Raw genomic sequence first — 16,457 nt, 5'->3', positions numbered from 1 at the left:
CAGCGTGCTTATGTCCTCACTGAAATAACTGAAAGAATAAAATTTAAACTACTGAAATAAAATAATTAACTTTACAGAAAGGCACTTTAAGTACTCATGCAATAAAATCAATTTACTTTAAAATATTAGAATTATGCATGGCTTATACGTTGTCTAAGTTACGGGTTCTACAGTATCGTTGGATGGATAAGAATGATCAGCGTTGTTATCTAAATGATTTTGATCCATATATATAGATAACTTGAGTCCAACGTCTATAATCAGAGATTGTCTTCTGTCCTCTGATACAATCAGCTTTATTACCGAAATAGGTTCCTGCATAAGAGCTACAGAACAATCAGTCCTGTTTTATACTAAAATCGGTAAAGCGTATTAAATGACTTAGTATAGCATTTAATGGTGCAATAAATGCTTGGTACTAGATAAGATAACGATAACAATTAAGATTGAAACAATCGAGTAGAAAGTCGTTAAGTGCTGTTCCAGTAGAACTAAGTTCTGCTAAGCCGTTGAGTATTAACTAAAATACTGCTTCTGATAGAGCAACTCAAAAGCTACTGTTTTGCATAATCTTCTGGTTGATATTATTCCTACTGGTTTTAATACTTATCACCACAATAAAGTTAAGTCTAACATAATAGATGGCTTCTGTGAAATATATAATTTATGGTTCTTCATACATATAGTCTACGAAATGCGTCAAACTTTGAACACAAAAGTTAAGACAAATATAATGGATGAAAAAAGACATGTTAAATAAAAAATAATGTTGCGTATTAATATGTGCTAAATTCTGTATGATATAATTCAAGCACATTTTTTATAGATATTTGAAATTAGGTCTAACTAAGCAACATGAAACATATACATATATATTAAATCGTATTTAAAGCAAAATGTTAAGATCAAGAATGATTCAGATTTAAATTTCAATGAAGCACAATGAAGAAGAAATTGAAGAATTGTATGTGTACGTTAAGTGTTATATAGTGATTATGGTTCTACTACATGGTTTGCGACATATGGATGTCATATAAAATGTCAATATTTCTAAAAAATAAAATAGTTTTTCAAAAAGAAAAAAATTCTTCAGTCAGAAAAAAATACATGAAAAACAAAATATGCGTAATTCTCATTCTATTTATAATGGTATGAAAATAATTCTAAAGCGTTGTGGACACAATAAATCAATTTTGTGCATTTTATTGAGACATTGAGCCATTTCACTTTATTTCCTCAAATATTATCTCGATATATTTCGAAGTGGCTAAAAGGTTGTTTTTGTCTCTTTTTTTAGTCAAAGTGTCTAACCAATTAATTCATAAGATATACGATGCTAGCATAGAAAACTCCTCGTCAAATAAATTCACTTAGCCAAATATTGAAATTCAAAAAGAATTCTGCAATATTTCATAAAATTAATTTTGACTATCATAAAATGCTTATGAAATATAAACAGTTGTATTATTAGATGAAATATTGTATAAGACAAATACTTTGACATTTATTTGAATGATATCTCATACGCATATCTTAATTACGTTATTCGTGTCTTTTCTCAAGGTTTTTAAAATACAGTTATTAGTTTTGTATGTCGTTCCATAAGATATAAAATATTATAAAACAAAATGTAAACTCAATAGAAGAAAATTTGTTTTGTTTCAATGAATAATATAATATTATGTTCCAGACACAACAAATTAGATTAAAACTATATCATCCTCATGACATGATGCACGCAATCATTGTTCTAAAGCTTTCAAAAAAATGATGAACGAGATGACTTTCCTGAATTGCGTCAAATTAAACGAGGACACAATTATAAGATATAGTCATTTGAAGAGATTTTCAAGTATTTTTTATCACAGTGATTGAGAAATACTGAAATAGTTGTTAAAAATTTATTAACCTTATAGATATATGTTGACAATATTGATACTAAATATATAAAAATGATATCACAAATATCATAATGTTTGAAGAAGGTGTAACACTATTCATTGATTATGTTATTGAAGAATATATAGGTTATGCATACTTTTCGTCACAGTGAAAATCTATCACGATTAAAAGCATGTTTTCTTAAGAGTTATAGTTGATGATTGTCAAAACTGAAAAATCATTTAACAACAAAACAAATAGTCGGAAAAATAAGATTATCAGATAAAAACAATGTAGAAACCGAAAAAATGTCGTGATAAGGAAGCAAGCTACGAGCATGTCAGATCTCAGATGAGGATTGTGAATAACATAATAGATGTTAAAAACGATCAGATACTTGTTGAGTATACCAACATAGTTATATGCATATTATAACAAACTACGACAAAGAGTTGTTGAGTTGTCAAAATAAACCAAGAAGCATATTGAAAAGTGTGTCAAGTGGATAAGATAACTTCTTCAATTCATATAACGTCTATGGTCATGATTTTTTATTTTTTGTTGCTTGGTTTGTTTCAATTGATAAATGCTATTAGCCATGTTTTAATTCATTTAAATATGATCAAAATTTCGTATATATCTTCAGCAGTTTATGTTCTCACGTGCAACGCACGTGCATTTTTTTAGTATATATATATATATATATATATATATATATATATATATATATTGTATTTTTTATCATGTATATTAAACTCTTTGCGATTTTCGCGTGTGCATGAAACACTCACAATGAAAAAAGAGTAAAATTCCAAAAAATCGAAAGATACAAGATTGAAACTTTAATTTGACAAAATTTAAGGCACAAACCGCAAAGAGACAAACATACAGAATACAAGATACATTTTTTTCCACACAATACTTATGTTTTGATTTGAGTTACATAATTACTACCAGCTATAACTTTTGGTAAAGCGGAAAGCGCTCGGTCCTACACTTATCATGATTACTTTATGATATATTTATTCCAATTCCATTATCTTGTTATTGAAAATTGCAAAATCAAAAATTAGTTGACATGTTTTGATTTTTCGTCTTATAATCGATCAAAATATGGTCTTTATATATCAGTGTGGATTTTTTTGCGTCTCTCTTTTTCAAGAAGTCACCTGTTTAGTTGGTCTTGTAAAATTCTCGTGACACAAAATTGAGGGAAATGGCCTAAGTGGACGTTTAAGCGTCCATGCAAAAGTTGGTTTATTTGGAATGTTTGTTCTATAAATAGTTAAAGTTATGGTTGTCATGCATTAAATCTCATTTTTTTTCGATTTTTTTCTCGCTGAAAATCACTCGAACTAAACTTTATTTCAAATTCTGATGCTATATAGGCATCTTCGGTGTCAAGTAAGCGATTTTTTCAGTTCAAATTGTTGTCAACCTAAAACGATCAAAACTGATGAAATGCAATTTAGTGCAAGACGATTGAACATCTACCATTATATAGAACGAAAATTCAAAACAAATCAAGTTACGAGACCAAATTTACAATTTTCACAGAGACTATAAGTTCATCTAGGCATTTACCCTCCATTTTTAGGCCATGTAAGTATCTTCCAATACCAATTAAGTAGTTCCGATAGTTTTGAAGGGAAATATTGTTTCCGAATTTAATTGTTATATTTCTTGACTTAAATTATTTCCTTGACAACATGTTTTCCTTGTTGCTTTGACTAAGTAAATATTTAATATGATTTTGTCTTTCTTAGAGAATGAGATAATCACTCAAATATATTTGAGTGATTACTGCATACTGGCCTTATTACTCTTACTGAATGAGTGGACTTCTTACTTACTCGAGTTCAGACGTTTGATGCCAAAAAGGGGGAAACAGAAGGCAGACCAGAAGCAGAAGGAAGAATGACAGAAGGAGGACATCACGCAAAATCATCTTTAAGGAGCCAAGATCCTCAGGATGAGGATACCTTGTTCCGAGACATTGGAACAGATGATTAAAACTCCTTTACGCTTTTTGAATTCTGATTTACTATTTATTTTCTTATCAATTGCTTTTAAAGGCTATCTGCTTTTATATTCATCTTCACTAACTTCTAGGTTTTGGCATCACCGCAAAGGGAGAAATTGATAGACTTAATTTAATTGTGATGATGATAGTCAAAACCAGTAGATCGTGTGAATAAAAACCTGAAGATAGTTTAAAGCAGTAGTTAGTATAAAACCAGTAGTTCCCCTATCGTTTTTACAAAAGCAGTACTCTTCGAGTACTTATCCGTTTAGAGAAATAGAAGCAGAGCTTGACTTTACTGAATCAGAACCAATCGCTCTTATATTAAATTTTACCGTTACTCTACCAAGTACGAGTATTAAATGCTTCATTAAATGCTGAACAAAGTCATTTAATATGTCTTACCTATTTTGGTATAAAACAAGACTGATTGTTTTGAAGCCTTTTTGCAGGAACTCTTTTAGGCAATAAAGCTGATTTTATCAGAAGTCAAAGAAGCCGTTTTTATAGACGTTGGATTCAAGACTTCTATATAAACGCAAGATCAACGACGTTTACAAGTTACCAAAATCTACGAGCTTATTCTCTAACATACGAACGTTGATTTGAGCACTCAGATTTTCTTATCATCTTTAAAGCTCAATATATAGAAAAACAGCACACGCTTCACTTAAGTTATCTGATCTTTTGAGATCATATTGTGATGAGTGTTTCTTACTCTCTCTACAATCATTATCGAGTTATTATATCTTTGAGAAGAGTTTGTAATCTGGAAAAGAGTCTTTTCTAGAACTTTGATTGTATTCGTATTATCGTGTTGAGAAACTAAGAGTTTCAGTAGGCGAATGATAAGTCCTGCTGAAGTGGGTGTGTACAAGTATTGTAATGTAAAAACCAAAGTCTTTTAGTGATACCTTCTGGAAACAGAAGAAGAGGAGACGTAGAAGATTTCATCTTCGAACTTCCATAAACAACCATTGTCTAATGCTTACTGTTTTATCATTATACACCCTTAAACCATCAGATCGTTTCTGCACTATATTGTGGTCTGCTGATTATATATTTGAACAAGATTTGCTACAATATCTAACAGGATTCTAGCACCCCTTTGCAAAAACGACCCTCAAAGGAAATGAGTTTATCCACCTCCCATCTAAACTCTATATCGATCCCCAACAATATGCTCGCAAATTTTTCTAATACTTTATTTGCAGTATAATTTGATTAATTTGAATTATTTCAACTTTATTAATAGAAAGATAAATTAATGAGAAATTAAAAATCTTTATAATAAATATGAATTAAAATGATAATTTATTAATATTTTTTATTTTTTAATATTTTATTTGCAGTATAATTTGATTAGTTTGAATTATTTCAACTTTATTACTAGAAAAATAAATTAATGAGAAATTAAAAATCTTTATAATAAATATGCATTATAATGATAATTTATTAATATTTGTTAGATATTAAATTTTTTATATATGATATTTTTAACTGAGTATTAAATATTATTTTTCTAGTAGGTATCTTGTGATACGGTCTCACAGATCGTTATCCGTGATAATGGTTAACTTTACCCGTATTATAATTAATATTTATGTCATATAAAGTAATAATTTTTCATTAGTGAACCAAATAGGAGAATTATCTCACAAAATGACTCATGAAACCATCTCTCAAAATGATTCATGAGACCGTCTCACAAAATTTTTTATGTTATTTTATTTATATATGTGTTTTACAACACGAATTTATTTGAGTGATATTATTTTAAAATTTATTTCACATGAAATTATTAAGCATTAATATATATTAATTTACAAATGATGCATTCTAATATAAAATTAAATATCAATAATATGTAATTCTAAAAATAAACATACAAATTTAAACAAAATCCATAAGGGGTTAAAAGTTAGCAAAATCACGATTGATATTTAATTTAATAAAGGTTTAGTGGTTTTGTTTTAACATTATTATGATAATTTAGTTAATTTAGAAAATTTTATCTGACAAACCTTTGTCTATGTTTACTTTATTTAAGTACATCGTTATTTTAGTTTTGGTAAAATTCACTATTATGTTTTTTTTCCTGTTGTAAATTATATTTGAATGAAAAATATATTTTTCAATTTGAGAGATCTATCATTATGCTATAATCACGATTGAAAGTGTCATATAAATAAGTGAATATATATGATTTATTAAAAAAGATGTAATTCGATTTTAAATATTATCTAAATCTCATGATTACATTTTTCATTATTAGTTATCTACGTGCGATGCACGTGTACGTTCCTAGTATGTATCTATATATATATATATTATATATATATTATTTATTTATTTATATATTTAGGGATTTGTTGAATTTCAAGTAAAATAAAATATTGTAATAAAATTTTGAGAATATCTTATCTCAAACGACGATTAACTTTGATTGAAGGCTTCTAATTCGCTTAGTTTGGTTTAGAAAGCGGTTTTTTTTTTTCAAGGTCCTTGAAATTGTTGGCGCATGTTGTCCTTTGAACGAACTTTCCATCTCATTGGATATTCTTTTCCAGCCAATCCCCAAAAAGTAGCATTGCTTTGGTCATTTTCAAATGCCGGATTAGTGAAAGCATTGCATCATGCTTTTGCAAGACATCATATCTTTGTCCTTCAACCAATATTTCCTTGTGATGGAGTCACCCGGCCTCCACTAGCATCAACAATCTTTCTTCCCTTCCTTTTTTGATTTTGAAGATGTTTCAAAAGTAAGAGGGACTTCATTTGGATTGTGAGATAATTGAGTTTCATTGAATATATGTCTCAACACTTGTTCGTTGGTGTATTGAGATTGGAAAAGACCAATCAATTGAGAATTGATTTGAGAAAAGTTGTGTGAAAGAGATTGAGACCATCATAGCTCCATGGATTATTTTCGATTGTTACATTAAATAATTAAAGTGGAATATACTTGATAAAAACAATATGTGTAGTATTATTATTGGTATTCGGTGTCGCCTCATCATTATTATTTTCGAAATTTCGTCCATAAAAAATGGATACATCAAAGACATCAAGATTTGTGAATCCTTTTTCTTTAATAAAATAAGGATTCAGATCACCATTTTGATTTAAAAAATTTCTATGCGTTGAATAAAACAAGGACACCGATGCTTTAAATCTTAGATAAGATTTATTTCAACTGGCCAGTGCTACAAAGTCAAGAATCATCTGTTCTCTTGAATCTCGGTGCTGCGAAAATGTGCTCCAAAGAAGCAAAGCTCCCACCCCATGTTCTCATTTTCCCTTTACCAGCTCAAGGACACATGAATTCCATGCTCAATCTAGCACAACTCCTCTGTTTATCCGATTTCCATGTCACATTCATCGTGTCTGAATTCAACCACAGTCGTCTCCTGAAGCACAGCGGCACTGGTTCGACCTTCGCCATATATCCGGGTATCCAGTTTCAGACGATTCCAGATGGTCTCCCGGATGACCACCCCCGTGCTGGTTACAAAATAATGGATATTATTCCATCCTTGATAAACAACGTGGCACCAATTTTCAAGAAAATGCTGATGGAGAAAGATTTGTTTGCTTCTGCGAACAGAAGGCCTGTAACGTGCATAGTAGCAGATGGGGTGCTGAGTTTTGCTGCTGATTTTGCGGAAGAGCGAGGGATTCCTTTGATCTATTTTCGAACTATTAGTGCTTGTGCTTTCTGGATATACTTCTGCATCAGCCAAGTCACAGAAGCTAATAAAATTCCCTTACAAGGTCCGATCTTTTATTGCTAGTTTTGTATTTTATTAGGAATTCCCCCAATAGATTTTAATGAAGTTTTAATTATATTGATGCACTGCTAAATGATGTTTGTATAACACCAATTAGTTTCGTGTGTAAAATTGCCTGGGCTTCCCCTCAGATGACTCACGAGGAGTGCACAAAATTGCACCTAGGGATTATTGAGCCGATCATAGGATCGAACAGTCGGGTTATACTTGCAATATGGATGTCCAGCATCAACTTGGATACTAGCTTTGGAGGTTGACATTTTTGAATAGGCTGGTCCGATAACTCGATTGTACCCTTGAGACTCTCCCTTAAGGAGTCCGTCAACTGTTAGGCAATTGTATCCTCGTTGCATTTAAACAGAGTGCTATGAACTGATAAGCCCTCTCTAAGGTTTCATAGATTACGTAGCAGCGTGCACGTCCTAGATGTCATTCACTCATTATGGGGATCATGTGTCACGCCCCAAACCGGGGTTAGTCGACACCGGCGTTATTCAACAATCATAAAATTGCTAAACAACAAACCTCGTAGTACACTATAAACTAAAACTAGTTTATATCATAAATATCATAAAATGGAATCGTCTTTACAATAATAACTCTGAAAACGATAAAAATCTGCGGAAGCATCTATAACTTGAATTAAAAACTCACGAGAATATATTCTTAATTAAAATTCTTCATGTGTCCACTATCAGTCCAAAAATTGGTGTCCGATTCTTCTTTCTCTATTTGTTCTTCTGATTTATCTGGGGAGGGTAGAGTAAGTGGTGAGTATTTTGGGAAATACTCAGCAAGTGGGGGCCGTTCGAGCACAACATAAAAATATTTACACCATTTTCGAAAATAACACATAAACACATCATGCTTTTCATAACGTAACATCATATTCATATTTCTTGGCGAATGTTATCACTGTCGGAGCACAAATATTCTTCCTTTTATCCATAAGATTCCCTTGTCATCAATCTGATGATCCTGAGACTTCCCTTCCCTGACGTGCTCCTTAAGTTTGGTCAGTACCGGGTCTCGATCTTGGTTTAACTTGACGGTCTCCTACAAACATGGCTGGGCCGAGAGGGAAGCTAGAGTCACTTTGCCTGGGGCCTTCCGACTTAGCGCATCAGCCACTTTGTTTGCTTTACCCGGATGGTAGCTTATGGTCAAGTCATAGTCCTTCAGAAGTTCGATCCATCGTCTTTGCCTCATATTCAGCTCCTTTTGGGTGAACAAGTACTTGAGGCTCTGATGGTCTGTGAAGATTTCACATTTAGCACCATAGATGTAGTGCCTTCAAATCTTTAAGGCGAAGGCAACCACTGCCAGCTCCAGATCATGAGTGGGGTAGTTCTGCTTGTGCGGTTTCAACTGCCTTGATGCGTAGGCGATCACTCTTCCTTCCTGCATGAGTACGCATCCTAGTCCTTCCTTAGAGGCATCACTGTAGATAGTGAAATCTTTATTCTTTGCGGGCAAGGACCAACACTGGTGTGGATGCGAGTTTCTCTTTCAATGTCTGGAAACTCTTCTCACAACCCTCACTCCAGATGAGTTTAGAATTCTTCTGTGTGTGTTTCGTCAGTGGCACGGACTATCAAGGAGAACCCTTCGACGAACTTCCGGTAGTAACCTGCCAATCCAAGAAAGCTTCTGATGTCGGTGGCGTTCTTAGGTTTCAGCCACTCTGTAATTGCCTCTGCTTTCCTTGGATCCACTGACACTCCTGCTCTCGAGATCACGTGTCCTAGAAAGGACACACTCTTTAGCCAGAATTCACACTTGCTAAACTTAGCATATAGCTTATTTTCTCTTAAGATTTGCAGAGCAAGGTGAATGTGCTCTTCGTGGCTCGTCTCGTCAGGAGAATAGACGAGGATATCGTCGATAAACACCACTATGAACTGATCCAGGAATGGCCTGAATACTCTATTCATCAGACCCATGAATGTTGCCGGCGTGTTTGTCAAACCAAAAGGCATTACTGTGAATTCATAATGGTCATATCTGGTCCTGAAAGGCTGTTTTGGGGATATCTTCAGTCCTGACCTTCAACTGGTGGTAACATGTACTCAGATCCAGTTTAGAAAAGACGCCGGCTCCTTTAAGTTGATCAAACAGATCTTCTATTCGCGGTAGTGGATACATGTTCTTGATTGTGATCTTGTTCAGTTCTCTATAATCGATGCACGATCTCATACTCCCGTCTTTCTTCTTCATGAAGAGTACTGCAGCTCCCCACGGGGACACACTCGGTCGAAATCGCCTTTTATCTAGCAATTCTTGGAGTTGTTCTTTTAGCTCTTTGAGTTCGGCTGGTGCCATTCTGTAAGGTGCTTTAGAGATTGGTGCAGCACCGGGAACCAGATTGATCTCGAACTCCACTTCGCGGTTCGGGACCGTCCCCGAGAGTTCTTCTGGAAAAACATCTGGGAACTCTCTCACTATCGGGATGTCCTCCAGTTTCAGCTCGACTTCTTCTTTTATTTCACTGACCATTGCTATGTAGATGTCTTCTCCGGATTTCATGGCTCTCCAAGCTTGAGATGCGGAAAGCAGCGATTTCCGTTCCTTATATTTACCGTGAAACACGACTTCTTCCTGATCTGGGGTTCGGAGTTTGACTCTCTTTCCCTTACAATCTACTATCGCACTGTTTTTTGCTAACTAATCCATCCCTAAGATGATGTCGAAATCGACCATGATCAACTGTATCAAGTCGGCGCTAAAAGTCTGATTACTGATACTGATTTTACAATCTTTGTAAGTTTCGTAAGTTTCAATGGGCCCTACTTGTAGGTGTGGCTATTCGAAAGGGCTCATTTAGTTTCTCGGGCTTACATCCTAACTTCTTAGCAAATCTTTTAGACATAAAAGAATGTGTAGCACCACAGTCAAATAACACATAAGCAGGCACTTGCTGAATAAATATGGTACCTGACACGACATCGTTCGCAGTCGTCTACCTCCTCTTGCGTCATGGCAAACACCCTGGCGTTTAGTTTGTTCTCCCGTGGTTTATTGACATTCACCCCTGAGTTTGACCCGTCTCCTCTACTCGGTCCAGTTGCTCTGTTGGTGGCGTCTGGACATTCTGCCATACGGTGTCCTGGTTTCCCGGCATCCAAAGTAAACACCGCTCGCTCTACGACACTCTCCAAGGTGTCGTAAATGGCAAGTTGGGCAAGGCTTAATAGCTTGGTAATTGGTGGCAGGCGAAGCCCCTTTAGATGGTCCACCGGACTGGTTAGGCTTCTTGAAAGTCTGACCATTATGTGAGGATTGACTACTCATAGGTCTTTTGTTCTTAAATTCCTTTTCCCTGCGCTGGATGTCAGTTTCAGCTCGGATAGCTGCGCCCATCAGATCTGAAAAATTTGCTGGCTGATAGACTGCCAAAGCCGACTGGATTCTGCTGTTCAATCTCTTCTTGAAGCGATGCAATTTTAAAGCTTCATCCGCCATGATTGTCGGAGCATAAGATCCAAGGGCATTGAACTGGGAGGTATAATCCACAACTGACATATCCGGAGCTTGAATGAAATTTTCAAACTCGCTCAGTTTCTGCAGTCTAACCTCGGCTGGATAATACTGTTTCAGAAAAACTTCTCGAAAACGCTGCCAAGTGATTGGTCCTGCCGCTGTCATGGCTGGCGAGATTGCCTCCCACCACTTGTCTGCTTTATCCTCCAGGAAAGGCACTATCACGTCCACTTTCAGTGCCTCGGGAATTTCCAATAGCCGCAACTGAGTCTCCACACTTTTCAGCCAGCTCTGGCTTAACTTCAGGGTCGGCAGCTCCACTGAAGGTTGGACACCTGTTCTTGCGAAGTGATTCATAGTGGAATTTGATTCCGTGCTGAGATTGGGGTGGTGGTGGCTGATTGGCGTTCGGATTTACTAAGCCTTGCAGTGTTGTCGCCACGATCGTGGCTATAACCATCAAGTCTGCCTGGTTAAGACTGAACCCAGGTGGTTGTCCATTATCTCCTTCGTTGGCATTGTTGTTGCTAGCATAGTGGGGGTTGCGGTTTTGTCTCGGAGGTCTACCGGCCATTTTCTACAATTTAAATGTTTCTAAGAATTTGTTGTTTATAACGATAGGTTTGAATAAGTTATGCTGGAACAACTGAAATTAATAAATAAACATAAATTTATTAATTTTTGAATATAGCGGAACAACTGAATGAAAATAAATAGTACTGAATAAAAACAAATCGTACTGACTGAAATAATATAGCAACAATGAGAAAATAGACTCCTAGTAATAAAGAAAGGTCACTAAGACACCCTAGTCCTCTATCTCTCCATCCCCAATGGCTGCTATAGGCTCATCTATCTCTATAGGCTCTTCCTCTTCCGGTTCCTCCTCTGGCTCATCCTCATGAAGTAGTTCTATCATCTGTGTGAGCTGGGCGTTCTCTCCCGTGATCTGTGTCACCTGCGCCTTTAGCTCCTGTACCTCTACATCTGCCGCGTCCAACAGATAATTGGCATGCTGTTGGTACTGCTTCCGTTCAGACTTCTTCTGTTTAACTTGGTTCTTCAGAGTTTCCACCTGCTGGGTCAGACCATGGGTCACCTTCACGAGGCTGCTCATAGCCTCACATGAATTTTCCTAGTCTCCTCTTGCCCCTGGCATTTTGCTGCCTCTCCTTATCCAATTCCTTACGGTACCGATCTATATCCTTTCTCAGCTTTCCTTCTCGATACAGGCTCTGCTCTATGACCTCCCTCAAGTCCATGTTGTCTCCTCTTACCAACTCTCCTTGATAGATCGACTTGTTCAGCTGAACCCGGATCTCTTCTTTTTCAGCGGCTAGGGTCTCGACCTCTCGTCTCCTCTCGCCTAGTCGGGCTCTAAGTCGCTTCAGCTGGCGCGATTGATAATCAAGGGCAAGCTGCTTCATGTGGATAGCAGCCTGGGCACGAGTACGGAATCGTCGGGGAGTCGGTGGAGCCATTTCCTGAAAAAATGGAAATGCTCAGAATCAGAAATAGTCAATATAGAACAAGGGGCAATATGTAATATACATGCAATTTTTGAAATATATTTTTTTTCCCAAAAATGGAAAGTCTGGAAATAGACACATGGTTTCGAAGCATATGTCGAGAGGATTCCAGAACAATCGACGGAATCGAATTCGGAATTTCCTATGAGAAGTTATAGGGTCTACGAATATTTCCTAAAACGGCAAAAACGACGTTTCGGAGGCCTAAACGAAGGAATTTCACGATTTCGAACGTTTCGGAGGGGGTAGCAACGACCTTTCTCAAAAATTCCACCGAATTTTTTTTTGGTAAAAAATTTTCTCATTTTTTTCCCCAACCGGATTATGAACCCGGCGGCTCTGATATCACTTAAATGTCACGTCCCGAGACCGGGGTTAGTCGACACCGGCGTTATTTAACAATCACAAAATTGCTAAACAACGAACCTCGTAGTACAGTATAAACCAAAATCAGTTTATATCATAAATACCATAAAAATGGAATCGTCTTTACAATAATAACTCTGAAAACGATAAAAATCTGTGGAAGCGTTTATAACTTGAATTAAAAACTCACGAGAACATATTCTTAATTAAAATTCTTCATGTGTCCACTATCAGTCCAAAAACTAGTGTCCAATTCTTCTTTCTCTATTTCTTCTTCTGATTTATCTGGGGATGGTAGAGTATGGGGTGAGTATTTTGAGAAATACTCAGCAAGTGAGGGCCGTTTGAGCACAACATAAAAATATTTACACCATTTTCGAAAATAACACATAAACACATCATGCTTTTCATAACATAACATCATATTCATATCATAACAACACTGCGATTTTTCCACCTTCTATGGTTTACTGATATCAGTCCATAATTTTTAATCCTTTAAGGGGGCGAGGCCATAAAACGGTTCTATCCCACCGTGAAGGGACATATGTTGGGATTCCCACCCATTTTCAGTGAATCCTCACAGTGCCAAAAAAAAAAAAGAACGTAGGAACAGAGTGAAGGTGCTCAACCGAAACTTTCGAAAACGAAATAATTCGTACGCAACATATTTTTAATTGGCTAGATCCCACATTTTTTTTTTATGTGCCAATCTTGATGATTTCCTTCCAACAAACCAACTATCTAACCATAATAATTAGGCATTCAATCTAGGAGAATTTCGAAATTTGCTTGCACTCCTTATGCCTTAATTCCTCTCAACTTGTATGGTATCCCAATCTTATAAATCTTATTTCCAAATTTTCGAAAATCAGCATGCCTTAGTGCATGTATTATTGTCTTGGCCATAAAGATTTCACCAATAATTATTTCCCATATGCATATCTTATTTAATACAATAATAAAAATCTTATACTAAAATTTCCTTACACTTATTAATTACATCATTGAAAAATTCAGTTCTCACATCATGTATAATCATATATCAAGTTAGAATTATGAATTATCATCTCATAATAATTTTCTATCATCTGATTTAAATTCTGATTTCTGAGTCCAAAATTTTCTAGTTTCCAACATTTTGTACAAAATGGCTATAATAAAATTTTCTATTACTGAATTCTTGATCTTTCTTGATGGACATTGCAGAAAATGGGTTGGAAGAATTTGCGAAAACCATCCCTGGAATGGAAGGTCTACTGAGACGTTGTGATTTACCAAGATTTTATGGTGTGGACGATACAAGCGACCCAAGCCTTTGGGAAGTAATTACCTTGACAGGGCAAACTGTGAGAGCAAAAGCATTCATTTTGAACACATTTGATGATCTAGAGCAACCTGTGTTATCAAATATTCTGAAGCACATGCCGAGATTGTACACCATTGGGCCAGGTAATGCGCACTTGAAGTCCAGGCTCGGGGAGAACAAGGCCGATGCCTCAACTCCTTCAGCCAGCTTGTGGGCCGAAGATTTAAATTGCATAGACTGGTTGAATGCACAAAAACCAAAATCAGTTATTTATGTCAGCTTCGGGAGCATAACGACGGTGACAAGAGAGCAACTACTCGAGTTTTGGCACGGATTGGTAAACAGCGGGCAGAGATTTTTATGGGTAATGAGGCCGGATTCTATACTAGGAAAAGACGGGGATCGAATCCCAGCTGAATTGGAGAAGGGTACTAAAGATAACGGCTACATGGTGGAATGGGCGCCGCAGGAGGAGGTGCTGAACCACTCCGCGGTTGGTGGGTTTTTGACACACGGTGGCTGGAATTCGATTCTAGAGAGTATCGTCGCGGGCGTGCCTATGATATGCTGGTCGTATTTCGCCGATCAAATGGTTAATAGTCGATTCGTGAGCGAAGTTTGGAAGATCGGGTTGGACATAAAGGATAGATGTGACAGAGTTGTGATTGAGAATGCTGTGAGAGAATTAATGGAAGTGAGGAAAGATCAGTTCTTGGATAGGGCCGATCACTTGGCGAAAATGGCAGAAATGACAATAAGTGAAGGGGGATCATCATACCGTAATTTAAATGATTTGATAGAGTTTATTGAATCTTTCTGTGTGTGAGTTGTGACTTGAGAATGCCTTGCATGTCATTTGGATTCAATAAGGCTGTGTTTAATTGGTGCATTAGGGAATTATCTCTTCCGGTCTAATGTATACTTGCAAATTTGTGTAATGATTATTCATCACACTTCAATCAAATTAAGAATAAAATAACAGCATTATTTGTATTCATTCAGAAAAGAAAACAAAAATATGTGCATATAATATATGATATGTGTCACGCCTCGAGTCCGAGCCCGCGCCTGCAAGACTGCACAATGGACTCCTATAACAATTACTTCGTATTCGTCCTCGCTTTTACGAAAATGATTCACCCAAGTTGCTATAGAAGTTCATAGTAAGCACATTATAAACTCATTTTAAATATTTAATTTTTAAGATGTGAGATAAGAATATCACAATATGGAGAATACAATCATTTAGATTGAACATAATGAGAAAATATTTGTATTCAATCGTAGAAGTCGAGAAATACCAATTATAATATCTAAAAAAAGTATATCAGTAAAATTTTAAAGAAAAAATTTAAAATCATACAGGAATTTTTCTAAAAATAAATGAATATAAATTATTAACATTCATTACAAAATATGCATACATAATTTTCTTCTATCAAATTAATTAATTTTATTTCAACCGCACCGCATACAATTGTTTGATAATAATTTGAAAGCAAAATGGCGTACATTTGGAGGAATTTATTTATTTTATTATTAATTATGCAATGACGTATAAGATAATTTATATTTGATCTAAAATATAAAAACTAAACAAAACCAGCTTGCACCTTATTCATAATTCAACTACATATCATCATTTCCTCTTAAACACTCCAATTTCACAACAAAAATCAGGAGCAGATCACCTTTTGTGGGGCAAAAACGGCACACAGTGTTGTGCATGAAAAATGGTATCGTCTTGCTGAAGATTCAGAGAAATCATTCAATCGATCTAAAGATGCAAAATTATCCAACCGTTTTATCATCAGCAGCGTGCTTGAGACTCAATCGATCAAGAGTACAAATATGTGGCATAAGGATTACTCTATCGTTCACATTATCGAAGTACATTTATAAACTGTTGAATAAGATATCTTTAGATATAAGACATATATCTTACAAAGATCTCACATACTTTATCAGAAAAGTTTGTAGACTGATCATGAACGACAAACAAGATATCAGAAGATCAAATTATTCCCCTAAAATGACATAACACATTGCTAGTTACCTTTTGTTGTCACTAACCGTTT

The 16,457-nt window shown here is 35.4% G+C and overlaps 2 protein-coding genes across 2 annotated transcripts in view; both read left to right on the top strand.

The window, feature by feature from the left end:
- Positions 1-6,971: 6,971 nt before the first annotated feature.
- Positions 6,972-16,457, top strand: part of LOC142524170 (7-deoxyloganetic acid glucosyl transferase-like) — a 39,097-nt gene continuing 29,611 nt past the window's right edge. The window contains exon 1 of the mRNA XM_075627985.1: positions 6,972-7,131. The gene's annotated coding sequence lies outside the window, so the exon portion shown is untranslated. The remainder of the gene's footprint in view (positions 7,132-16,457) is intronic.
- LOC142524169 (7-deoxyloganetic acid glucosyl transferase-like) lies at positions 7,114-15,413 on the top strand. The gene is made up of 2 exons (XM_075627983.1): positions 7,114-7,678; positions 14,280-15,413. The coding sequence occupies exons 1-2, from the start codon at positions 7,159-7,161 to the stop codon at positions 15,203-15,205; spliced, it is 1,446 nt and encodes a 481-aa protein (XP_075484098.1). The 5' UTR covers positions 7,114-7,158; the 3' UTR covers positions 15,206-15,413.

This window comes from Primulina tabacum, chromosome 14, assembly GCF_025594145.1.
Source record: "Primulina tabacum isolate GXHZ01 chromosome 14, ASM2559414v2, whole genome shotgun sequence".
In the NCBI taxonomy this organism is placed as follows: Eukaryota; Viridiplantae; Streptophyta; class Magnoliopsida; order Lamiales; family Gesneriaceae; genus Primulina; species Primulina tabacum.
This window is presented reverse-complemented; position numbering and strand designations above follow the sequence as displayed.